Raw genomic sequence first — 27,718 nt, forward strand, 5'->3', positions numbered from 1 at the left:
CTTAGATTGCCTATGTTTCTCCTGTAAGTTTTAAGATAATCCAGACAACTCCCTTTGTCTAGGTATGTCTTCGGTCAAAAGCTTCTTTGCATGGGGTGGCTGAGCACCTATTTAAAAACAGGCAGTTGTTTTCCAGTAGGAAAAACATCTAGATTGTGTTAGTATTATTATCACATTAGACTTAAAAAGCCAAGGATTTCAATAATTTATGTTGATGCATACATTCGTATTTCTTATTATTTGTTGTGCTTTAGGTATATAACAACATCAAAGATGAGATTAAGAACAAAACACTGCTATTTTTCTGCGATACTTTTTAAGGTAAAAATGCAATTTCAGTTCATATTCATGAAGTTAAGAAATTGCTTCTAAAATGACCCTCTGTTAAAATAATTCTCTTTTTGTTTTGGTTGTAAAAGAAAAATGGAGATCAGAGGTAGTTGACAATTTATGCATATTAGATACAATCTTTTTATTCTTTGTTTTTTAACATTATTTCTGTATTATAGCCTAAAAATTATCACTTCAATAGAAGGCTAGAATGTCTCAGAGAAAAAATACTGAAAAAAGAAGATGACTAAAACATTTGATAGTCATATATATTTTTCTTTTCCTGAAGTATTCTACTCAGGAAGAGCTGGATGGCATCAACGACAGCAGAGTGCTTTCTTTTAGATCTTCACATTTTGTCTTAAATTTTCAACCAAGAACACAGACTCTTTAGAAAAAAAGAAATTTTTGAATATGTTTTAGCACTGAAAAAGTTTGTAATACTAAAATCTGAACTCTATAATAAATTTGCTCTAAAACCAGAGGATATTAAAAATGATCCAGTTTCACTTACAAAGAAAATAAGATCATTAAAATTTGGTTTGCAGACTATCAGAAAAAAGATCTATAGAGAAAAAAACCCAACATTTCAGTTTACTTTTAAATGGAAGTTTAAATGCCAGTATCCAAAGTAGTACAGGAAAAAGAACTGCAACTATCCTGCCAGTTATACTCTACTGGGATCAATGATTACTTGTCCCAGTGCAGCTTCAGGAAGTTATCTGGCTTTTTCCAAAACCACGCAATGACACTGTCTGGTATCTTGTGTCATGATTGTGACTGCGAGACCTGTCCTACGCCACACTGGAAAACTCCTTAAGTTCACCAAAGGGAGAACAAAGTTGAAGAAACAAAAGTAAAGGAGAATATTTACTTGCTTCTAGCACTGTAATTGCTTAACAATTACAAAGCTGAACAATGGTGATTCCTCTTGTCCACAGAAATGGTAGCAAGCATTGGTTCCAAGCATTGTATAATAGTAGAAATAATTGTGACTTAACTGAAGTGGGTCTGATATTAATTGGGATAGAAGCAGCTTGCCAGGTGATTGTCTTGAAAAATATAATCAATTACTGTCACTGTACTGCAAGAAGTTCAAGCCATAATTTCTTCCTTGAATTGGAAAGCTTTTATAACCTTGTTTAAATTCCACCTCTGGTGTAGGCTTTAGGCTTGTTAATATCTCAGATCTGAGTGTAAATGCAAATTTCTCTAGCATATCATTGCTAATTATACCAGGATAAACACTATTCGGAAGGAATATTCAGCATCAGATACAATGTTAGCATTCTTCCCTTTTTAAGAGAGAATATTTAAATTATTTCCTTGAATTTCATATTAGTTTTTAGTTATGTGATTTAGGCTGTGCTAGCTGACCTAGTTAAAGGTGAAGCTAGAGTGAAACAAGCTTTGAACTGGCTTTAAAGTCAGCAAATCTCGGAGAAATTATTAAATTTCATATTAGCTTTAAGTTAAATGATTTAAGCTGCACTAGCTGATAAGCTGCAGTATCTGACCTAGTTAAAGATGGAACTAGCTTTTAACTGGCCTCAGCAACTCTCCCAGAAACAATGGGAGACATACTGTCCTTAGACTATTTACAGCTTTATTTCTTCATCAGCTTCACACATAAAGCATTTTCTCTAAAAATGTATTCAATATTGTGGCTGGAAAAATCTGATTAATTAAGGCATTGATGGGGTTGTGTTTATGAAGTCATTTATTGAGTTGGAGTTTATGGTGTCTCACTAATACCTGTATACCTTTTCACAAATAAATAATTGTTATTACTTTCAGACCCTGTTTAGAGCTTCTCTTCCACATCCAACATCTGACTATGACTTTGTACAATATGAAACAAATATTCTTATTCCTGGTATTGACCTGTTCTCTGATCGCTACAGAGCTGATATCTCTACTGTAGTTGCAAGTCTGAATTTCATTATGCTTGAACTACATTGTGCAAAACAAAATTTAATAGTAAGTATTATTTTTATGATCTGGAAATGATTTTTAAGACCTGGTCTTACTTTCTTGTGTGGGTGTACTTCTGAGATACCTCAGAACTTCTAGCAAAATACCCCTATGGCTAGGATCTGTGGCAGTTAAAACAAGCTGAATACAAGTTTTAGAAAACACAGGAAAATTTTTTGTTCTGGAAGATGACAACACATGGTTCATTTAGCTTAGGCATTTTAGAGGAAATTTTCTATTACATGCTACTTAAAATACACTCTACAGAAAAATAATTTAAATGTAGTATGTCCAGAATGCTTTCAATACTTCAACTTCCAGTAGATAAAAGTCCCTTCTGCCTTTCTCCTTTTCATGTTCTCTTATTCCTCTGTATGAAGTGTTTATATAACTTCCCTCCTATGCTGGTCATATTCCTATTTCCTCCATTCAATGTCTGACCATTTCCACTTTAATCCAGCTTCCTTCAAAGATGGAGTGCTATACATTAAAATAAATAGATTGAATTTATTACTGGTACTGAAAAAGGTGCAATACTCTCTCTTTTCTAATTTGGTCCTGTACACACCAACAGAATTTCCTGTCAGATTCCTGATTATTTTATACCTCTGTAAATCAAGCACGACAGAAAACTCTACATCTGAAAAAGAAGATAGATTTTTCCCACTTTGATGAGTTGAATCCACTTATGACAAGGTCCTGCAAGTGGCAGAGCCAGTGCCAGGGAAGGGAAAAGATTGCAGGGCTGGCAGCAAGGAGTAAGAAAGGTTAGGAGGTAGGGATGGAAGAGGAGTTAGACAGGAGGAGGCAGAAAGATATTACACCTTTTTTGTCAGCAAGCCATTTGTTGGATTGATTTTTTTTTTTTTTTCAGAACTTCAGGTTTACTCCTGTTGTTGCTTTTTCCCACCCTGCATTGCTGGAGTTCACTTTGTTATTTAGCTTTGTGTGACTGTCCTCGCTATGGGAGATCCAGTAAAATCCAGGAGCAGACAATTACCTGGAGACAGAGGCATTTCATTTGACTATTTGCTTCATATGGCCATGCGCATCTTTGATTCTTTCTGCACTTTTGCCAGCAGAATATAGATCTAGTTTATGGATCATTGTCAAAGCAATTGCAGTTTTAGCTGAATGAGAGCTTCATTTCCCCTGAATGCTTATTGTGTGGGAATGTTTTGGATGGTGGGTGCTAAGTTGTTTTGACACTGAAATCAAAATACATTAAGATTCAAGTTATATTAAAAATAAAACTTCAAAGACTAACTTTGTTGAACTACTTCAAATATCAGTAGGAAACTGTATGGGTACAATTAAAACATTTGCCTCAAGCATTTGTAATCCAAATCCAGAAGTGTTAAGCTACATTATGAAAACTTTAAGTGAATTTGACAAAAATCTAACAATGCTGTTAGCATTTTCTAAGCTTGGGGACATTTTAAAGTAAAGAAAAATGTAAGAGCTGAACAGTAATTAAATTTTGGAAGTTCTTTCATTTTAATAAACACATAAATCTATTAGGAAAGAATCTGTTTTTCCTGAAATATTACATAACAATAGATCATAGAACCATAGAATGTTTAGGTTTGGAAGGGACATTTAAAGATAATCCCTGCGAAGGGCAGGGAAGCCTCCCACTAGACCAGGTTGCTCAGCACCTCATCCTACCTGTCCTTGAAACACTTGAGTGGTTGAGCATCCACAAGTTCACAGGGAACCTGCTCCAGTGTTTCACCACCCTGGCAGTAAAGAACTTCCTCCTATTATCTAATCTAAATTTCCCCTCATTCACTTTGTACCCATTACTCCTTGTCCTATCACTACAGTTCCTGATGAAGAGTCCTTCTCCAGCTTCCCTGTAGACCCCCTTCAGATCCTGGAAGGATATACAGTGTCTCTATACTTTAACTGAGCTCAGTTTCAACTTTTTTTTTTTTTTTGTTATTTGTCTCTACAAAAAAAAAATTAAATTTAAAATGAATGTAAATTAATTTCTCAAGAAGTCTCATCACCATCCGCTTTATTTTACAAGTGGTATAATTTCACTTGGTTGCAGGACTTTATTGTGTTTATTTAAAAAAGCTTACAGAATTCTATTCTTCTGTTAGTTGTATTGAGAAAAATATGGCATCAAAAAGCAGACAGTTTTGGAAATCCCTTGTATCAGCCTATTTCAGTAATGATGTGGCAAAAATACCCCACCTTGAGCACAGAATAATTTGGACAAACTTCACATCTTACACTGTGAATCACATATAAGGTAGTATCAGGGGTTAGCTTTAGTGAGCTGAAGAAATTTTTAACAGATTAATCTTTAAGAAAACATAAGAGAAGTAGTGATGGTGTGTGACAGTCAAAGCAGTAATCCTATATTATCTGTATACGTTTAAAATGCAATTGCAGTGTGTATTTCCATAATTGTACCCGGTATGATGTTTATAGCTGCATGACCTACTATTTTGCTACAGATTCTACCTCTTTTCACATTATACCAATATATTGTATCTGAGATTTGTAAGGACCCAGCTAAATGTATTGAAGGAAGAATCCTGAAGGTAATCAAATAAACTTTTTTTCTCAAAACACATTGTATTTCAGTTAAGCTTTTCAATTCTTTTTTTAATGTAGTCAATTTAATATTCATATGTTTCTACTTTGAAAAGTAATGCTTTGAAGTTCAGCTGTTGCTTAGTGTTTCTTAGCACAGCAGATGGTAGGGGTACTGTCTAAATGCAATTATTTTTAATATTCTCAATTTTAGTAGGATGCAGAGCTATTTAAAAAGTTTTACTGTTGATTTCCTACATACGCTGTTGAGTGCTTCCGTAAATTCTTTCTACTCTCTGTTTAATGAAGAAGAGCTTTTCTTTCTTTGGTCCAGACTTTTTACTTGGTATTTTTTTCTTGTCCCACTTTTCTTTTAAATGTTTTCTTAAGTTCAAAATGTAAATGACTATTTTTCCCCTAAATGTTCACTTCTGGATTTTTTCCTACTGTCATGGTAGAACATGGTTCCATGAAATCTAGGAACAGATTTTTGTCTTTTCACTAATGTTCATCTTTTGTTGTTGTTTAAATTTTGTTGAGAGTTTTGGGTTTTTTTAAAGGCATCTAACTATCAAGAGCTACTACAAGTAATAAGAGTCAACGCGATATTTGTTTTAGATATTTTCAGGAAATGTTGATATGTGTTAGAATAGATGAGTATTACAAGACTAAGATGAGTAAAATATATGAAATAGAGTTTGATAAGGGGCTGATCTTGGACGGGCAGTCAAAACTCTTACCAGATGAAGCAAATTCTTTCCTTTTGTCAGGAGCAAGTTTCAAAAGAATTTGTTTTTTAAAGAGAGAGACCCATTCTTGAAATTATTCACTATAATATGTGAAAGATTTCTTTCCATTGAAGATCATTCTCTATCAATGTATTATTCTGGTAGCCAAATCTATTTGAAAGTGACCTTTAAATACGTTTTATTTTGTGCAAAAAGAATAATGAATAACATTCAGATCAAAGGCTATGTTATTTTTTCATAGATTAAAGTGCTTGCAGATATAGGATTTTTTACGGAGGCCTTTCATGAGTTGTCTTTGCTTATTTCGGGAGTGAGAATTCCATGGAAAATACCAGCAGGATACAGATATACTGAACAAATGCAGGTAAACACCAGAAAAGTATGAGATTGAGCTGTAACAATCCATTTTCTTCATGAAGATGCACATACTCCATATCTGCAAGTTGTTACATGTTCCTAAGAAATTCCTAAATTTCTTTCAATAGATGAATCAAATAGTAGACTTTGAATGATATAAAAATCTCTCACTAAACATCAGGAACAGAAACCAGTTTTGAAACATATGTTTTATACACTGAGTACTGCAAATACTACTGTAGAAAAAACAATGTCTGATTTCATATACAGGCATGAAGAGTGTGGATAAATCTGACATGGGGTCTTGGGCCCTGGGGAGGGTGAGGGCAGCCTCAGGAGATGCTGGGCCATAAAAACTATTGCTGCCCACAGAGCCATGAACTCACATCACCCCAGGTCAGTTTGATTTTCCCTCTATCTGGTCACTACTGTGCTACAAGGGTTGGAAGTTGTTGACAATTGACCTGGACTCTTACTGTGAGCATACCTGTGCAGGCAGATCAGGTTGTTGGGTAAGCCTCCCCCATAACCATCCTTTCCTCGTTTCCCAAGCACGTACCAAAATAAGCTAATGATTAGTCCTGGATGAAAGTAACCAGGGTCTCCCTTATCTGAGTGGTGCTGTTGGGTAGGTGACATGACAAAAGACTTCTGGACAGAGCACCAGGTGAAATTCAGCATGAGCAGTAGGAAAAATTTTGTCACAAAAAGGATTGTCAAGCATTGGACAAACTTCACACTTGTTTCCTTTACTCTGTGTTACATACAGTGAAGCAGAGGAAAATGAGTTTAATGAGCTGCTTTGAAGGGAAATTTTCCTCCTCCCACCTCTGTTAACTCATTGGTTTTATAACACTTTACTTTCTTTGTTTCTTTCCATTTTACAGGCCTTACAGAAATTTGATTCCTCAAAATCTCTCATGATTGCTACAAATTTGCAGGTAAAAAAAAAAACCTGAAAGAGGTAAATGTTTTATGCTATACATAAGTATTTACGGCTCTGTCTTCTTGCTATTATTAAAAAAATCCAGTAAATAGAAGACATATTTTTCTGAATGGAGCAATATTTCCTAAATTTTAAATGTTATGACTGACCTGTCAAGGGAAGGGCAACTACCATTTTCTCCATTTTTCATATGGGAGATCTGGTGTGTACAAATCTGTGGCTTTTCTGTGCAAAACACACTAATGGAAGTATTCAGGTTTGTTGTGATATGTAAGGTCTGGTGTTTATCCTGCTAAAATATTGAGTGTGTCAGGGTTTTGATGTTATAATCTCTATCAATCAAGAATTGTCTTGATAGATTTGTCCTAATTCAGATGGGGGTTGAAGTCTATTTTGGCGGGGGGAGGGGGGAAATAAAATGGTGACTCTATAAATCAGTGTCCAAACAGTAATTTTCTCATTTTATTTAAAATCACCTACTTATCACTAACTTCTTTTGTGTTTTTCCGTTTTAATAATTACCTTTTATTAACCTTCTCACAGATCCATTGAGCTGGTACAGGTAAATGTTAGAAGAAAGTAAGAAAGTTGTACCATTAAAACAAATTCAATTACAACTCCTACATTTTCTCCTCCACTTTTCTCTCTTGTTTACAGTAAGCTTCTGTGTCTCCTACAACAGTTGGTATTACAGAATGGAAATGAGAAGTGTATCTTGACAGCTTTTGATCTCACTAGTTTCTGATTTATTTTGAAGTTGTGCATTATCTTGAGCGTTTGATTTGAACACTTCACAGTATATGTGGTGCTGTTACTGGTCTCATGAACTTGCAAATCTGTGTAGACTTTCAACTTCTAAATTTATTAATCCAAAGTGAGACTATTAAACACGTGACAAAACAAGGATGCTATAATAAATAACAAAGTGTCTATGAAATAAGCTAAAATTCTGTGATACAAGAATTTTTTCCTTTCTTAACAGCAGACTTTTCTTTGAGTTGAGATTTTTGAACAACAGATTCATCATACAATGCAGAAAACTAGAACTTGCAGTGATGATAGCTATAACTTCATAGATGCACCTTCTGCTGTAAAACCAATCTCTCAGGCTGTAGCAAGTTCTGCTAAGGGGTGAAGTTTGGAAAAGAAGCCAACTCATAATAATAAATGAGAATATTACTAATACTATTCATGTTAATTGTTGATTTGTGTCATTAATAGAAACAGAGTTTTGTCTTGAACAAGGAAAATGTAAAATGTGTCATTTCAAATAATCCCAATTATTAACCTTCTTGTAGGTACTGGAAGATACATTTAATTGGAGTCTGTCTTTAACAATGGTGCCACTATGCAACCAACAAATGATGAATAAATTAATCTTAGCCAAAATGCATCTCATAATTTGTCTTGCTGCCACAATAAATAATATACCTGAAAAAGTTGAAAAAAATGTATACTCTGTTGACAACAACAGCTTGCCAGAGCCAAGCAAAACTACCGCATCAAATGTAAAAGGTAATTATAAGGAGGGTGGAAAAGTTTATTTGTATTGTTTCAAGCTTTTTTTTCTCATTTTTAACTGCATATGAGTTAATATGTTATATAATGAACAATATTAATTTTAAATGTTGCTGAAAAAAATCAGTCATTATTGAAATAAGCAGTAAAACTTGTTAAGGTTATTTTATTATTCTTCTATTATTCTTCTACTACTATTATTATTATTAATTTGTTCCATTATTACTTATTTTGATGTTGAACGTCCCAGTTGTAAGTAGGGAGAAAAGGACTATGTTCTTCAAATTACTGAGAATGCTTTTATTCTGCATCTGTTAGCTGAAATTTTGTCTGCAATGTGTTTGACAGTTGATGCTGATCAGGGTTCAAGACAACAGGAACAAAGAGACAGAATGGTGCATCTTGTTGACTGTAAAGATGAATTAAGTATGGCCATGCTGAAGGTAATTTTGATTTTTTAGGAGAAAAGGGTTAAGAAAATGCAGATTGATCAAAAAAAATAATGCTAATGCCTTCAATGTAACAGAAATTATGATGAGAGGATGGTATAAAGGAGGAGGCTAAAAATTTCTGTTTCCAATTTGACTGTAGTCTACTAGCTGTATGCGAAGTGTTCATGATTTGGTGCAATCATTTTTCATTTTTGGTGCATCATTTTTCAAATGGTGGGAAATATTTCCACAATCGGATCTCAGTATGACTATTGCAGCATAAAGGGTAAAGACAATGGGATGTCAAGATAAAATCTTGAAATCTCCTTTCAGAAGGTTCAATCTGTAGAACATGTCAGAGACTCTTTGATGGGGCGATATGCTATACAAATAAAAATCCATTCTCTACCATTCTCATATGTGAAATATTTTAATTTTTTCATGTAGCTTTTTCTGGTACTTTATTTTGAAGAAAACATACCACAGCTTATTAGCTTCTTTGTTTGAAGGGGGTTTGTTTAGTTGGATTTTGTTTTGTTTAATTGTAAATTTTATGCTTGTCATTTTCACATCACAAAAAGACCAAAATTAAAGGCTGACATATTCTTTATTCAGAGGGGTCTTCCTCTTTGGAAGTATCTACTTTTGGCCATTGTTACAAACAAACGAATATAAAAAGTATGTCTGGAGAAGGGAGGATGATTTTGTATGGCAGTTGGTATAGGTCATACACTAGAAACTTGAGTTTTATTATAATTTGAAAATAGCTTGAAAATAACTAAAATAGAAATGTTCATTTGACTTGAATTAGGCTCGTTTAAGAGGCCTAATATATTTCTTAGTCTTATTTTTTCTTTATTCTTTTGGAGGAGTTTTTATGGTTTGGGTTTTTTTGTGATTTTTTTTTTAAGTTGAGCTCTGAATTTTAATAAAAGTAATGTATTGGATGATACAGACCTTTAAATTAATTTTTAATTCTGCTGATAGTTCCACAATTGAGATTTAATTTAAAATTAACTTATTTTTAGATGTGTTTTTTACAGCTTCCTACAGATTTTTTGATCAGAAAGACTGTAAATTAGAGTTGAACTTTGAGGATACATACTGCACGCAAGGATGTAAAAATATCGCTAATAAAGAAATTAATACTTATTTTGACATCTTTAATGTTCTTAATATTGTATTTATTCTTTAAAATTACTAAGCATAGTGAGAAGTATAGTATAACATTATCAAGTATAGCTATTAGATAGAGAATGGGGAATTAGTGAATAGCATTGCTAAGCCTTAAAATATGGAGTTAAGCATGCATGGCAATAGTACAGGCGCAGTTAAGATGCTGCTGATTTAAACACACACAAATCTAATCTAACTAAACACACCAGAATTCTGAAAACCTGACAAAAGCAGAATTGCTACCCCACCTCCATTTATAGAAAAGGCATATTGCACTTAAGTTGATTTGTTTTAGGATGCAGTGATAGCAGGCTACACAGAAAAAAGAAAATTTTTGTTTCTTTACTTTTTGAAATCATACAATCCTGTGTTCTTCTCTAGGGGATTTTATTGACAGAAGCTGAAGAAAGTCTTAGCTATCTTGTACAAGACATACAGGAAAAATATGATGGGGACATATCTCGGTATTCTGTGGAAGATTTAGAGGCTCTTATTGAGGCCAAACTTGAACTTGCTTCTATTTCTCAGCAAAGGCATCAAGCAGCTCTCAGGTAAGTAATACTATTAACAGCCTTATTTGCACAGCCTTCACCACAGTGATTAAAAAAATAATTTCTTTATTACTACATCAATATTGTAAATCTTAGTAGTTATCTGTAACAACTCTATTAGTATATTTACAAGTGTAAGATACAGAGACATTTAGTTTTTTTATTATTGCTTTATTTTGCTTTTTAAAAGATGATCATAGGACCAGAGATTCAGTCGGCCTGCAGAATCAGTTACAGTTTCTCCGTGAGATGTTTTTGTGATAAAGTGTTACATAAAAACAAAGAAAAAGTTGTATCTTCATGATTTTGGTTAAAGTCTGGATATGTAAGACCATGCATGTTCTTATAATTTTAAATTGTACAACAGAGCACTAATTGTATCTCTGAACTACGGAATTCTATTTTGTTCTAGAATGCCCTGTGTTTCTGTCCTATAGGAACATTTTTTCTAAATGTACTTATTAGTTTCAAATTAAAACATCAAAATTATTTTTTTAACTAACAGGGATTAAAAAGCATTTAAATAAACATTAAAAGAAGAGATTTTAGCAGCATTGTTTAGCACTGTTAGTTATAGTGTCTAAAATGCTGTTCTGTTATTTCTATGGCTGATTTATCTCTATGTATCAGCCTGATATTTTCTCCAAATTAACATTCCCAAATTCTGTGATTTTCTTTCGAGATTCTGATTTCTTTTGGAGAATTTAATGAAGTTACAGTTTTATCATTTCTGCAATATAATGGACATACAGGAATTAACTATTTGTAGATGTTAAATTCCAAGCATTGTTTTGGTCTTTTACCTAGGAGGGTTTGTCTGTCTAGCATACCTGTAATTTTACATTAATTTGTGTAAGAAGGGTGTTAGTTCAACAATGCATGATAATTTTATTAGTGTCAAGCTCGTTTTATCTCATCTTTTATTAGAGGGAAAAATCTTTGGGTGTACAAATTGCTAACTACAGATGGAGCATACTGAGGTGTAGCACCATCACCTGTCAGACTAGATTGAGATTTGGTACAGTGTAATCAGTATTTGTAATATTTGTTACTAATATCTAATTAAATACACCAGAATTGCTAGAATAAATCTTACAGCACAGTAACCATTAAAAAAAAAAAAAAAAAGAAAATTACCGTTTCTTTATTGTTGAAATAGTGGTGAAGATTGCTGATGAAGTGGTAGGTAGCTCATCAGGTTAATAGATAAATCAGTCTTACTGGGATTTTTTTACCCAATTTAAAAACAATTGTTTATTCTGTGACAAACAAGCCACCTTCCTTCTCTCAGCTCTCTTTGCTGAATGAATACTCTCAAAATCAATACCTTTTAAATAGCACAGTTTCTTTTGCATTGTTATGATACAGCAACAAAAATAATTAACAAGGATAGGAGCTTCACAGTGCTGTATAGTCTACTGAACTGAAAACAGTAACAGTCTGCAGTGTGGCCTTTCCCGCAGGTTTTGTGTATGTTACTTTAAAAGAAAGCAGTTTCCAAAAAATCAGATATTAGGAATGTATTAGTTTAGCAATAATGTCATTAGGGAAGATGTACGTTATTTGTGGACATTTCTCATCATGAAATAGAGATCTATTTCAGTGCCTTTTGAATCAGATTAATTTACTGTGAATTGTCAAGGAGAAATCCACCAGTTGCTGACAGTCACCTCATCATACTGTTGGGTTTCCTGAATTTTATAAAGTCAATATACTAGTAATCAAGGAGCAGTATGTACACTTGTGAAATATTGTATGTGTAATCTTAGCTTGATACTAGGCTGGGTAAAATCTGCATTAGTAGAGTCCTGTCTCAGACATTCTCACCCTGCTGAACTGGTTCCAGTGTGTGCAAGACATTTCAATGCAGGACCCTGCATTTTGCCATGCAGTTTATATCCTAGAGACCAGTTTCTCTGTGGGTTTATAACTTGTCTCAGATTGAAAAAACTTTTTTAGAATATTGAGGATTTTAATGGATGTCAAACATTGTATAGATCACTTTTTGTGGCTCTCAAATTTTTGATGGGTGTTTGTTTAGTGGGTTTGTATATTGATAGTGGTCAGTATCAGGGAAAAAACCCATCAAAACTAAAGTAAGAGTTTGGGGTTTTTTAACCTCTTTTGCAGTTTTATTGCACTGCCATGGAAGTTGCTGATATGTCTGCCTCAGATACAAATGAAACATTTCTTCAGACAGCTGAATGTTTCCTGCCTGCCAGCCTAGAAATCAAACTTTGCATGATATTATAGAAATTCATCTTTTTTTTTTCCTTTGGCAAAATGACCTAGTGGTGAAATTGTTATAGTCAGCTGTACTTTCCTATTTTGATCATCTTGTCACTTTCTGATTCAGCTGATAAAAGGATATGTATTTTGTCAAGGGAAATATATAGACACATCACTCTTGTTGACAGCAGAAGAGGGTCACAAAAATTTCATCAAGGGAAGCTTCTGCATTACAAGCTTCTGTCTTGCAAAAATGTATGCTTCAGAATAACTTTATGTATAGGACTAATCCCATTGATCTCAAGGAGAGTACTTACATGGTGTCTGTCCTATAAATGTAAACTTTTTAATTACCCAAATGTGTGCTTCTCTGCTTATATGAATAAATTGTGACTTAAAACAAGGCATATATTAATCTTTGGGCTTGTGGTCTGTATTTTACTTGAGAAATTTTTGTGTAAGCATGTAGGTAAAAATAGCCTCATTTTCAGTATTGCTAGATGTTGACAAGAGCAGTTAAGTTGAGGCAGTGGTCCTGAGGAATTTAGGTTAATATTTGTTAATAACCTGTATATACTCTTAGGTGCTGTACCTTCTCCAAGGTATTTGACACGTGAACCATAGCATCTCAAGCAATGTTTTAGGAAAGGTCAGATTTTGCTGTAATTTTAACTTTGATGCCTTGGTTTCAGGAGAGAACTCTTGAAAAAAACAGTTGAGGTATATCATTGCATTATACATTTTTCTGTTTACTTTTATAAGCAAATCCTGTTTCACCTTTTCCATTGTTAGAGAGAAACCTATCATCAAATTCAACATTGATTTATTCTGTTTTCATTTTGTTGAATAAAACTGAGGTAAAGAGATGATGAAGGAGATTCATGAGGATTGAATTCTGATATTAATGGCTTTGGTTCTCATTGTTACTTTGGGGTATATTTGTGCTGAATTGGTGTAATCCATCCAGGACTGCATCACAAAAACAGCAAGGAGGATAGAATCAGAAATGACAGGAAGACTTAAACTGCTCTCTTATCTTAACAGGAGGTTATCCATCCTGTGGTTATACATATGTTGACAGAATAATGTGTGTAATTTAGAAGTAGTTCAGCTCTTGTTCTTTGTGCAAGATCTTTGCCTTTGCAACCATTAGTCAAGAACATCTCAAAAGCAGTAAATTCACACAGACTCTGAATCTCTCTTGCATTAAAAGAGCTTTGCATTGTTCTGGCAGTGTAAAAAGGACTTTAAGGTGTTAATTATTTTCTAATTTTTTTGTGTGTTTCATAACAGCCAGTCTTTATGTAAAGAGAGTCTATGTAAAAAAACAGCATAGATAAGAACTTTGGTTATACATTTTTAACAATTAACCTGCTGAAAAAATCTTTTAAGTAGTGAGCTAGGCATACTTTTTGGTAGCTTAGAATTATTTGAAAAATGTTTCTGTGAGCAGAAAACATGTAAAATTGTAAAAAAATTCCAAACAAACAACCCCCAAAACCAAAATCAAAAATTAGAGAAGGTGTATGAAAGTAAAGATTTACAGACATAGAGGAAATGTGCAATTGAGAGAAACCAATACAAAGAGACATTGATTTTGGCAATTCTCAGAATATTTTGAGTAGTGTGTTCTTTGGACAACAATTCCTAATATGAAAAAGTTCTTCTGTCTATGATGGCTTTGCAGATGTCTTCATATCATGAAATAATGGTATTCACAAAGTCTGCTGCTGTAGATAGATATTTTTGTACATGTAATGAAAATAGAACATTATCTGAGGGTATCTGAGTGCTTATAAAGACAGCAAAAAAGAATAAAATCCCAGTAGTTTATATTTTAAGAAACCTGACAATATTTTGAGATCTAAGCCCATCTTTTTTTGACACATAGGGTTGAATGCTGCACCAGGCCTAATGGTGTCTGTATCTTTCAAAGGTGCTGTTCAGAGTGAACTCCAGAGAAGCATTTAGGATATGGGGTGGGGAGTATAATAGATGCAATGTCATGTGATTTCTTACTGATGAGGTTTTGCCTCATCACCTTGGTGGTGTTTACTAAGATCCTGTGAGTATTTGACCATGTGGATTTAACAAAAGGATTAATGCATAGCCTGGAAAAGTTTTAAGGATAAAGGTATTAACCTTAGTTGTGGATGATATAGAACTCTCCTACTATATCTTGTAATTTTCAGTATTTTTGCATCTTCTAATTTCAAAGAACTTACCCCGAAGACAGATATGCCATGGTTGGTCTTGATCTTCTGATTTGACTAGATCTAAAAGTTGGACTTGACAATCTTAGAGGTCTTTGCCAGCCAAAATGATTCTATGATTCTGTGTGTAACTGGAAATTATAATGGAGTTCTGTTTTGATTGCTCCAACAAAATATATTTGAGCTTACATGCTATTGATAGAATAACAGAATCATTGTGCTCATCAAGTCCAACCATCAACCCAGCATCACCATCTAAACCACTAAACCCCTAAATGTGACCCCTAAACCCCTAAATTTTATCACCCGGATCCAGATGTCTCTTAAGCTCCTCCAGGCATGGTGACTCACCACATACCTGGGCAACCTATTCCCATGCCTGACCACCCTAACAGTGAAATATTATCAGGTTATGTCTGTTATGAACAAAACTTGTTCTCTTACTGCTCTTTTGGCGCTTTTATAATGCAGTGCCTACAAATTCATAAAATAGTCTGAATGTAATAATATCTTACAAAATTGGTAACTGGTGATTTACATCTCTGGCTTAGTAAAAAATGAAGTATCTATTTTAATAAAATCATAAAGTAGCAAATATAATTAGTGTTTTTAAATAATATTGATCTATACCACAGTGTTGCTTTGGCTTTCTCTGCAATTCGACTTCTCCAAGGTGCAAAAGTTTTTAGTGTGGACGTAGAACATTTTCAAGAAGAAAAGAATGGAAGGGAGTGTTTGGTATGTGTGGATATTTGTTTTAAACTTATCTTTCTTTGTATATGAATCTTTCTTGTATTAAGTATTGAGCGATTTTCATAATATTAGAACAAAGCAGTCATTTGTATTATGTGGTTACAATTAACCAGGGGGAAAAATGATCTTTGACATGCTTTGGGTACCTGCTTGCTCAAAGTGTGCTCAATGTCTCTGTAATCATCATTATAATTTATATGAAATTAGGAATTACAGTTTTTATTTCTATTACTCTCAAATGGCAGCACTGAAAAATCTTCTTTTGTTTAAAGTCCCTCAAAAAGGAAGGAAAAAAATAACTGTCAGCTGAAAATCTTGTATTATTCAGTTAAGGTCCTTTAGATTTTCTGATTGAAAATAAAATTCTCTTTCAAAGAGCCAGATGGACCATTTCACTTAATTGCTGTGTCTCACATGGAGCAAGATTTTGTGTTCCACATGGAGCAAGATTTCAGCTGACTTCTGTTGTCCAACACACAGGGATTCTGACCTCTGCTTTGGAAAGCCTGTTGGTCACACACCACACAGTCACTCGAGTGCACAGCGAGTTAGATTGACTCACACGGACAAGCAACACTGTTTGTCTTGCATATCAGGGACTTCTGTCTCTCTGCACTTGCTCCTCTCTTTTCTTAGGATGGTCCTGTAACCAGTAACTGAGCTATAGATATTTTTTTCCTCATTTGCATCAATGCAAATCAGTCATGATGACTTTTTGTTTAAGTAAAATGCAGGTGGTGCATTGTCCAGTGATTGCTTGCTGGAACAAATAGTAGAACATGGAGAGTAGAATTTTAGTAATAGAAAGAGTTTTTAGAATATATGAAGATAACACAAGGAGTTGAGCTGAGAATTCTCGCAAACACTTGTAGTACTACATTCCACTAATATTTGTTTCTAAACAACAGAAACACAAAAAACTAGAAATCAAAAACTAACATTTCTTTCTCATCATTACTGAGGCACCAGAAATGGATACTGATCTTGTTCTAAAATTAGGCTTTTATGTGCCTTAGAAGTTTGTGTAATGTTCCTGTTTGAGTGGAATAAAATCCAAACTCTATGAATTATTCTTCATAACAAATATAGTATATAGATATATTTATGGAGTCCCACATAAAAAGTGGTTCACTATTCAATGCTTAAAATTATTTTATATATATTAAAATGTAAATAATAAATGGCCTTCTGTTATTAAAATATGTATCTAATCTTCAAATAAATTTCTGTTAGAATTTTACTATTATTTGTAATATGTTTGTAATAATTTAACAAGGCTGCCCTATTGTTTTGTATGTAGTAAAGTATGCTGCTCAGAAAGTAACATTTTTCATGTTTTTGGGACTTATTAGGACTCCACCACAGAAAGTGTTCCATTCCCTCCCCGTGTAACAGCACAAGGGCATGTGAACGTACATTTGTGGCTGAGGTGTCGAGCAATGTTAGTCACCGCACTCGTGACACAGATACATGGCGTTGGTGATATGAAAGGTACTGTACTTTCTTGCTTTAGATTTTGGGATTATAATGGGCAAATGAGCCTATCAGACACAATTCTCATTCATAGTTCAAAAATACTAACATAAATCTGTGGCGGAACAATTATTTGTATTAAATTCATTCAATCCAATAAGGAAAATATATTTATGAGGACAGTCTCTCCTAGAACATGAAAACAGAAAGTATTATATTAATTTTCACTTAATGGTCATTATATTTTGAAAATTGTGTCTAAAAGTTTCAAATGTTCTAGTGTAATTAAGAAAGTATGGTTGTTTTAAAAAGCGCTGTTGCTGAGTACTTCTGGTTTTAAAAGTCTCAAAATATTTTTTGCTTTTTCTATCTCTAATACATGAAATATCCCTACATAGGTCCTAAAAATGTTCCAGGTAATTTTTGTAAGGATTTAAGAGAGATATTGCAAAGTACATTTTTTGAAGTTTGGTTATGAATAAATTAATTCCTTGGTTCTATGAACAATTCTGATGCTCACTTAAGTACCAAAATCAGTCTAAGTCTGTTGCCAAACTCTTAATAAATTCTGGTTAATTTCTATGCAGGCTGTTACTATTTTGCAATTTTAACTAAAATCAGATGCTTGGATAAGTAGAACAGATCTCAAATACCTTAATATTTATGTTGTTGGCTTGCATAAAAAGCATGCATTTGGATGAACTTACACGTATTGCTGTTTAGAAACTAAGCCATTTTCCTTTCTTTTAAAAGTAAATTTGACACAAAATTGATGAAATGGTACATGTGCAATGTGGAATTCAAAATGTCATATTTTCTGTAACTTTTTAGTGTAGAAATACTTAAGAACAGTAGAACACATAATAAATATTTTCTATTGTATTTTTACTATTCATATGTTCTCTTCTTTAAGGAAATGATGTGGCTGAGCGCAGAAGTGTGATAAAAGAAGTAATATTAGAGGCAGAAGCCTTTGGTGATATTGAGGCTCAGGCTGAAATGATGGTGCAAGCTGCTATTCTTGACCTGCAAGAAAAACGTCCTGTGGCAGACATTAAACTGCTTTTGCAGGTTTGAACACAAAGGAAAAAATGTTTGCTTTTCTTTGATGAATTTTTTGTGTAGTCAGAACAGCTGATGGCAGCATTAAATAAGTTTGAAATAGTGCCTGTAAAATAGATTTTTTTTTTCACATTGTGTTTTTTGTCCTCATAAATAGACAGGAATATAGTAACAACTCTGGTTTATGTTGTCTGTGTCCAAACAGAATATCATCAGTTTACTCCAAGAGGATACATTTATTTCCCTGCCAGCTTCTTTGACTCTTGTGAAAAGTATGCTTCTACTGGCAGACATACTGCCACTGCAAATTGTAGAAGACTCAGAACATTGCCCTTCTGCAGTGGAACCATTAAACTTGCTTGTTTTGGCGCATGAGCTTGCCATTAAAGCAGTGAGTACATGATGGTGCATTTCCAAATTCTTCCAACAGCCTTAATTATTTATCCTGGAAGTTATTTTATCAGTTATTAAGAAGGGTTACTCCTATTAACTGATCACTTCAGTTTTAAATCCATTAGAATAGTGTAAAGAAGTCATTCATCTTACCAAACTCTTTATCCATACTCATCATGCATGTTCACATGTGAAGTCTGGTGTTTTCACAGAATTCAAAAATACTGAATAGTTGCAAAATACACATCCAGATATGAAAAAAGAAATAGGTAGTTTGACTTCTAAAGAGTTGCAGAACACTCACTTTTCCCATTTGCAATGAGGGACATGTTCATACTCAACACCTCAGGGAGAATGTAGATCTCATTAAATTCCTAACTCTTAAGCATCCAAGAACTTAGCTCTGTGTCTTAGAATAATTTGAATCAGGATAATCTATTTAAAGTAGCATGATATTTTAGGTTGATGGATTGTTACAATTGATATGAAGAAATAATTTCCATGTAAAAATTTAAATATGTAATTAAAAAAATAAATCTAAAGACATTAACTTTGTGAGAGCACTAAACCATTTACCTGTTTGGGATCCAAAAATAGATAGGCATTTTTATTTTAAATTGGTACAGATTATAGAGAAAAGTTTTTAGATCAAACTCTTTCCTCATATTTTCTAAAATAGAACTTTAATACATTGAAATATTTATTTCCCTAAGTAATAATCATATGAATCACTTGAGACTCAAACTTCCAACTGTGAGACTTGCTAACCTTCAAGTGACTTGGCACTTTACAATGTCTGCCCGTTGTCTTATCTCTATGAATGAAAGGTTTGACTGGCCCCTACATACTAATTTCTTTTTCTTTTCCGGCCTTTGCTGGGTGTCAGATTTCTTTGTAGAAATGACAGTTTCTTTTCAGGGTTTTGGTTACTTGTGAGATCTATTTCTGAAAGACTGATTTTAGGGAATTTTCTTTTAAAAACCAAAACCTAACATTACTAAATTAAATCAAGAGTTCGTTAAAATTGTTTGCATCACAAGACTCTTCTGCAAGACAAGTACACACTAAAGTAAAGCAATCCTTTTCTAGTGCTCTTTTCAAGACACTTTAGTTTTGCAATACCTAACTTGATTTTTCAAACTGCTATTTAATTTGCTATCTGCAACTTGATTTTACTGAGCATGCTCTTTTCATAGATCTTTGATTGTGGTGAATCCATTGAACAGCAAGGAGAAGACAGTACATTGACTTGCCTGGTCTTACCCACAAAGAATATCTACCTGCCACATATTAACTTGCTAGCCCAAGTCAAAATGAAAATTGGTAAGAAAACCACAGCTCATTATTATTTTTAAATTTTAGTTCATTTTCACTCTTATTTTGTGAATGGGTTGATTGGTATATCTTGGACTTCTTTCGAGTGGTCTAGGTAAACCTCAATGGCCTCATACAATAGTGAAACAGTATTATAGCTTTGTATTTATATCCATGAATCACTTGAATTTTTGAGAATTGGATTGTAACAGTAAATATGTATTTCTTCTAAGGAATTATCTTATTTTTGCATAAATTGGTTGTCTACTAAATAATTTACAAAGAACTGTTGTTTTTTTTTTTAGGACAAACGTTAGCTGAAAAAGTAGCTTCTACAGCTGCAAGGCGCCCCTTGCAGTGGCTACATGCTCTCAGGCATTTAGAATCAGCATTGAATCTTTGCAGAGCATCTGCAACAAAAAAATTAGATATGGAAGCTGAACTTCTTTTTCAGATAGGTAAATAAACCCCTGTTTGTACATCCTGAGTGCCATCCTAGGCAATGTTGTGCATGATGTCTCTTAAAATGGAGACATTTTACTGTAAAACTAGAATAAATTTGGATATTTCTCACTGTATCTATATGCAGATCTCTCTCCTGTGTTTAGTACCACACCACAAGAGTTCAGGATGCATTATTCTACAAATAATTTAAAAACTGGATTAGAACTACTTTCATCTGTGTGTTATCAGGGGTCCAAGGGTGTGGGCAACAAGATTAAGAACATTATGTTTTGCACCAGGAGGTGTTGGTTTGTGAGGATCCTAGCCAGAAAGACATTAAAGACTCTAATGTATCTCTTAGAATGCCATTTTTTGGAGTTAACACTATAAAAGAAAAATGTGACAGTGTAAACGATCTCCTATTACTGCAGAGGCTAAGAGCTCCAAGTTGTGCAGTATTGAATGCGCTTCCAGTCAGGTTGTAGCACAACATGCAAATCCTATATGTGAAAAAGTTGACTCATTTTGGTCTTTTAGCTGTGCTTGAAAGAAAACAATGCTATTCATTATTTCTACTGTCAAACAAAAAGTATGTTCACATAAGAACCGCTTGCTTCACTTTTATGGAAAGGTACTGAGAAGATGCTGCCAACAGACTCTTCTGTTACAGCAAGCTGGCTTAGTTTATCCTGTGGGATGTGCCCAGCACAACATGGGCCTGAGGGCCACACCATGTGTGCAGCACAGGCCTGTGCCTACTCACTGACTCCTCATATAGAATGCTCTGCTGGTTGGGATCAGGAAATTTTAGGGGTCGTTACGATTCCCAAGTTCGGTTATTTCAGCTACTCTATGAAGAGAATTGTTATACAAGCACTGTGCATTACCTTGTAAACAAACTGGAAAAGATCTTGCTTAACAGGAGGAGAATAGATAATGTATTGTGTTGTTTAACTTTTGTGGAGGGAAAAACAGATTGGGTTGGCCTTACAGAAGGAAAATTATTAACATCTTGAAAATCTGCTTTCTGTATTTCTAAGGTAAGGTAGAACGCCAGATAACTGAAACAGGCAATAACAAGTCATCTCAAGCTGTTGAAACCCTGTTGGAAGCTATTAAGCTCAGCCAGCAACATGATCAAAAATATGAGTAAGAATCTAGCTATATAACTTTGAAAATAATTTAAATCATACATGAATATAATTTTTAAACAGTTTTTTTGATATTTGGTCTGGAACTTCTATTATGGGAGTATCTTGTATGTTTTAGAGAGTTTTATTTCAATAAATAGTGGGTATTTATTATCTTATTTGAAACAAATGATAAGAACATTTAGAAACATTTTTTAATGCTACACAAAAGTTACAGCTTTATGTTCTGCCTCCAAATTTGTGACCTATCTGTCAACACTGAGAACAGAGCTATCAATTAAACAGGAGGTTATTCATATTTCAGAAGATGAGCTGTGGTCTGCCCCCTTCCAGATAACAGAAATCCAGCTTGAAAAGGTTACCAGCCAGAAACAGTCAGAAGAGCAGAGGCAGAAGGAGCGTAGGAAATGTGTTTGTAACAGATATCAGGACAGTGACTTTGGCATTAGTTATCAGCCTAGAAGATGCCTGAAGAGCTGAGCCAAGACAGCCAATAAATTCTGTCAAGAAGCTCTGATACATTGGACTTTAGTTTTTTTGTTTCTTGACCAGTCTAAATGAATAATGTGCCACATCTAGTTAGAGACAGTGTAAAGGCAGCAATTTACCTTGCTCGTTTGGGTATTCTGTTACTGAAGTTAATGAACCAGAACTCTGAATGTAGAAGTAGTAGCATAGTAATAAACCTCAACAAGCAGCCAGCATGATGGAAGATGGTGCAGAAATGGACTGTGGTGAAGTTTTGCAAGTTTAATTTGCTACATTCTCATTTAATTTGCGACCATCTTTCTAAAAGAATGTACAGCAACATCAGTGGACCATGGCTTTCTTGTTTTAGAGAACTTAACATCCTGCTCACATTTATACAAGCCTGTGATATCTGTGGTATTATTTAATTAAAGTTGTTTCTTGATGTCTCACATCCTTTTTTGTTAGCAAGACTAGAAATTTAACAAAATTGTTAGCAACCAAGTGTAGAATTTGCCACTTTTTCTGCTAGTTTGCTCAATCTTTAACTGTGCAGTACTCTGACGTTTGTATTTTGCTTTACACAAATTGTACTAAAGCTGGAATTTATTGCACTATATAAACAGCCAATTCTGTGCAGTATGTATCTGTCCAGAATAGTAACTATGTGAGCAGGAGTTTGTTGCTATGCTTAGGGAAGTTAATTCATAAGTGAGATCTGAAGAAATCTGCAGAGCCAGGAGAAATCTGCATAAGAAGACTGTTATAAGCCTATAGGGAATAGAAACGTCGGAGAAATTCTCCAGGTATAGTGATTTTCAGCAGGTCAAAGGGAGTAATTCTGCCCCTCTGCTGCTCTGATATGATGAAATCCCTCCTGGAGTACTGCACCTAGTTCTGGAGTTCTCAGCACAGGAAAGACATGAACTTGTTGGAGTGGGTCCAGTGGAGTCCCACAAAAATTATGAGAGGCTGGAACACCTCTCCTGAGAGAAAAAGCTGAGAGAATTGGATTTTTTAGCCTGTAGAAGAGAGGGTTCCAGGGAGACATTTTGGCAGCCTTTCAGTACTTGTAGGGGGCTGATAGGATGGAGATAGAGTTTCTAATAGTGCTTGTAGTGCTAGGACAATGGGTAATGGTTTTAAACCAAAAGAGGGTAGATTCAGACTAGATATTAGGAAGAAATTTCTTACAATGGTGATTCACTGGAATAGGTTTCCCAGAGAGGTGGTAAATGCCTTGTACCTCAAAACCTTCAAGATAAGGTTGAATGGGGCTCTGAGAAACCTGATCTGGTTGAAGATGTTCCCGCTCCTTGCAGGGGAGTGGGACTTTGAAGGCCCCTTCCAACCCAAACCATTCTATGACTCTATGATTTTTGCTTAGTTTACAGTACTACTGTAAAAATCACTGAAAAGAGAAATAGACATAAGAGGAGAGTGGGAATAGGTGAGCACTGTCTGAAGATGTGAAACGTTCTGGTGCAGAACTCAAAACTAAGAAGGTTCCTCATCTGAGCCCATTTAGAAAACAGAAGACTGGTTTGGTCACTGTGGGTATTTTTACTGATACATCATGGGTATTTATTATTGGGAGAGTTTAACTGATGACCCAATTTGATTTATACCCAAATTCAGCTACCCTATGTTTCAGAGAAACCAGGGCAATGGATAAATGCCTTAACTTGAACAAGGAAGACAAACAGTACAGGAAGATCACTTCCCTTGTAGAATTAGGGTTTTCTTACTAAAAATTTGCAATTTATTTATGGAATATTTGTTTCAAATAGTAAAAATCATATTCAATGTACTGTTAAATCAAGGTGTTATTTGTTAAGCACACCATAGGGATGTTTTAGACTCACATGACTTTAAAACAGGATCCCATGGATTTCTGAAAGAAGTTAACACTTATAATAGATTATGGGGCCTGGCTGAATGATTTATTTGGTAAGGTATTTAGCTAGTCTTATGCAGGAGTCAGATTGTATCACTGTAATGCTTACTTTGATAGTAAAGCTGATTATTCTGTGGGTTTCTTACAGGTTAATAAGACGGTCATACCTTGAAATAGCACTATTATATTTGTATTTTGCTGAAAATAAGAAGGATGAATCACAGACAGATGAGTCAGTGCCTTCCAAATCAAGTGTATGTTTTCTATTTTTCGGCAGTGTCCTCTTCAAAACAGGAAATACGTATTGTGCACCTTGCCATATTATTACTTGCAGTGACTTACACATCATAATGATTCTGAAAGTTCTCCTAGAAAAATCACACAAAGAAATCATGTAATAGAATTTGATCTTGTTTGATGTTGCCTCTCATGTTTATTGCATTGAATGATGATATTTAAAATATTTTTCTGTATAAAGTAGGAAGAGACAGAACCAATAGTGTTATCATTTCCCATTATGTACAAATTAATTTGTATATTGGAAAAAGTACTTAACATTCAAACTTGTTTTTTAAATACTAACTTTGTCAGATTTCAATTTTTTATGCAAATTTAAATTACAGCATGAGAAATATAAGTGTCTTTAAACACATGGAAGTTCCTACAAACCATAGATGGAAAGCAAAATGTGTAACATTAGAGAAAAGAGATAATTAGAATTCCAAAAATGGAATATGATACCAACACTGTATACAGTAGTGACCATAGTATAAGCTGCTCTGAGAACTTTTTCCAGGAGCCAGTAAGTATGGTCTGGAAATTTTTTTCATTTTTAGCAATTAATCCATGGATTTAAATTCAATGCCAATTTTTACATCTTACAAATAGAACAATTTTTAAGTTAGAGGACTTTCTTCTATGTTTAGAATATATTTTACTGTAATATATTTAGAATCCTGATTATGTACTGGTATGTAATTTTTAGACCTATTCTGGAGATGGGTCTTCTGAGGAGGCTATGAAATCTGAAGTCTACAAAGCACAAGCCTGGATTGCAATAAGAGCAGCTACACAGGTTGGTGCAATATTCTGAAGAGGTAGTTTTTTGTTTTTACATTGCATCTTATTCTACTTACACGAGCAAATAAGGCTATGCAAACAAGAGTGTTAAGGTTTTCTGAAATTTCTCACATAAGTCTTGTTTAAAAAAATTAAAATGGACCAAACTGAATAATGCATTTAATCTCTCTTGGACAGATATGACTCTGCTTACCTTAACTTTGATTCAGTGCAAATAAAATGGCACATGACCTGATATGAGTGCACATGTATTTGACATGTGGATAGACATCAGTGACATCCAGATGAGGATATCTGGTTTGAAATCACTATGTAGTAATTAAGCTGTCAGCAGTAATGATTTATTTCAATATAATGTGTATCTTATGTATGAAAGAAATAGAATATTTTCCTAACTTTAAAAAATATAGCATGTTTAATAATTAATTTTTTTTCCTCATCTTGCTACTCTAAGATACTAAAATCTATATAAACTTTGTAGTGAATGAGTCCTGAATAAAATAAATGTTATTTTTAGGTCAGTGAAGCTGTGCTTGCTTCTCAGCTGTTAATTGGATTGAAGAGTGTTAAAGAACAGAACATGAAGGATGAAGTGCAACAAAAAATCCCAGAATTTGCTTCTATGGATCTTTTTTCTTCATACAGAGATTTCATATCTGGTATTCTTTTATACCTAGTAATATCAGAAAATTAAATAAATAATAATCTATATATGCCATGTCATCTAGTAATATGTTTAATATCTAGTTTTAATTTATGAAAAATTATCTATCGGTTTTGGAAAGTAAAAGCAAGTCTCATCATGCATAGCAATACAAAACATCAAGTAGAGACCTCATGAGTCTTTAAATATCAGCCCGTGCATTTGTTCCATATGTTAAGAAAAATTCTTTTTTTTGCATACTGGGGCTCAGAAAGACAGAGTGCACATGCGGTGTAATTTTGGCTGGTCCTTTGTTACAGGACTTGCTCAGACATATAAAGTAGATATTGGCCTCCTTATCAGTCATCACTGCTTTTTGTTTTTTCCCAAACATTGTCCTATAACTGATGTTTTTCCCTAGATATATTATCTTTCCCTTGGAGAGTTTCAGTTTTACTCTTGGTTTTGCAAAGAGATGTTGGTGTTGAATAGCTTCTCTCCCTGCATCATCCCGCAAAAAACCCAACCCAACCAACGAAATAAAAACAAAACCACAAACAACAAAAACCACCAAAACTAACAAACTCAAACTCTTACAAAGTTTCCTGCCTGTGTATTGTATTCTAAAAGTCAAAGTCAGCAGAAGAAAATTTTCACTGTCTTTCCAATCCAATTGATTATTATTTAGATATGCTTTCACTAGCTTGGTAGAACTTTGCCTGGTTTATGTCTAAATTTTGCATTTATTTTTCAGCTAAAGGAGTGGATGAAATGGAATTTTTTGATCTAAAAAAACCCCCAGTGGTGAAATTGGGAATTCTGAGATAATGACTGCTAGATGTTATATAAACACAGACAAAATATTCATGCTTATTTTTAAACTAGGAACCATTAATTTAGTGATAACATTTTGGTTCAGTGGCTTAATTTCAATTATCCCAGGCGGCTGACAAAGGCTGAATTGCTCTGCTTGATAGGTGCTGGCAAAGCTGAGCCATGTCTGCATACTGTACAGTGTTTAAACATATGTGTTTTGATTGGTTTATGAAAACAAGTGTTGTGTGCTAAGACTTTCCATCTGATTGTTTTGTACCAACTCCATTTGCTTATAATTACAGATAATTTTTTTCTTTTAGCAAATGCAACAGGTGTTTCTCCTGATAGTTCTATTAGCCAATACAAAGAAGAATAGAAAATTAAGGAAAGCAATAGAAGGCTAAAATACAAAAATGTAAATTGAAATGTAAATTCTCAGTAGAGCACACTAACTATTTTCTGTAAAGCTCCTAGTAAAACACATATTTAGGTTTTCATCTATATGGCCATTCATTAATATGACCATTTTGGCATTGACAGTGAAATGTCAGGAATAATAGAGACATTCAGATTTTTTAGAAGCCCTCATAATTATTTTCTGAAAGTTTACTGTTAGGAATCACTATGACATAACATTTTTTCAGTTTGGAGTGAGAAACAGAGCTCAAGAATTGTGCTTTTGAAAGAGCTATGTACTAATAAAGTGAAAACCAGTATTGAATGTAAGCAGTGATGTAGTGATATCTGTACTGATAATTTTTTCCTCTTTCTGCATAAGTACAACCTTTAGGCATCACAAAAGAAAATATTATCTTTTGTTTTATTATCTTTTGTTTTATTATTAAATAAATATTATCTTTTGGTTTATTTCACAGTTAAGAGTATATTTCATTGAAAAGGTGCTTAATATCTAAAAGGGACGAAAGATTAAAACTAACAATGAATACTCCAGAGTACCTAACACTTCTGAGTTTGGGTCCACATAACTGGGAAGTTCAGTTGTCTCAGTTATGACTGATGACTCCTTGGGTTGTTTCCATTTAGTAAATATCTAGTGTAGAAATAATGGTTTCATAGTCAAATTCAGAGAGAGAGAATGCACCTGGCTCTCCACTGCTTTTGAATTTCTTGCATGGATTAGTAAGGTACCTGCCCATGATCTGAGAAACAATTTTCAAATAATTTTAAGGCTATTTACTATTT

General features: G+C 33.9%; 1 protein-coding gene across 8 annotated transcripts in view; it reads left to right on the forward strand.

The window, feature by feature from the left end:
- The window catches only part of CFAP54 (cilia and flagella associated protein 54), a 103,001-nt gene that overhangs the window by 63,099 nt on the left and 12,184 nt on the right, over nt 1-27,718 (forward strand). For 6 of the 8 annotated variants that reach the window (XM_030261807.4, XM_072923234.1, XM_072923236.1 and 3 more), the window contains 18 exons: nt 255-321; nt 2,128-2,310; nt 4,773-4,859; nt 5,842-5,964; nt 6,845-6,898; nt 8,202-8,418; nt 8,770-8,864; nt 10,410-10,579; nt 15,657-15,759; nt 17,127-17,265; nt 18,161-18,318; nt 18,515-18,700; nt 19,899-20,025; nt 20,322-20,474; nt 21,501-21,609; nt 24,125-24,230; nt 24,962-25,051; nt 25,574-25,715. In XM_030261807.4, the coding sequence (XP_030117667.4) occupies nt 255-321; nt 2,128-2,310; nt 4,773-4,859; nt 5,842-5,964; nt 6,845-6,898; nt 8,202-8,418; nt 8,770-8,864; nt 10,410-10,579; nt 15,657-15,759; nt 17,127-17,265; nt 18,161-18,318; nt 18,515-18,700; nt 19,899-20,025; nt 20,322-20,474; nt 21,501-21,609; nt 24,125-24,230; nt 24,962-25,051; nt 25,574-25,715 (2,309 nt within the window). Of the gene's footprint in view, nt 1-254; nt 322-2,127; nt 2,311-4,772; nt 4,860-5,841; nt 5,965-6,844; nt 6,899-8,201; nt 8,419-8,769; nt 8,865-10,409; nt 10,580-15,656; nt 15,760-17,126; nt 17,266-18,160; nt 18,319-18,514; nt 18,701-19,898; nt 20,026-20,321; nt 20,475-21,500; nt 21,610-24,124; nt 24,231-24,961; nt 25,052-25,573; nt 25,716-27,718 lie in introns of those variants that run through there. The other 2 variants (XR_012053494.1, XM_030261785.4) reach the window with 2 other exon arrangements.

This window comes from Taeniopygia guttata, chromosome 1A (assembly GCF_048771995.1).
Source record: "Taeniopygia guttata chromosome 1A, bTaeGut7.mat, whole genome shotgun sequence".
NCBI lineage: Eukaryota > Metazoa > Chordata > Aves > Passeriformes > Estrildidae > Taeniopygia > Taeniopygia guttata.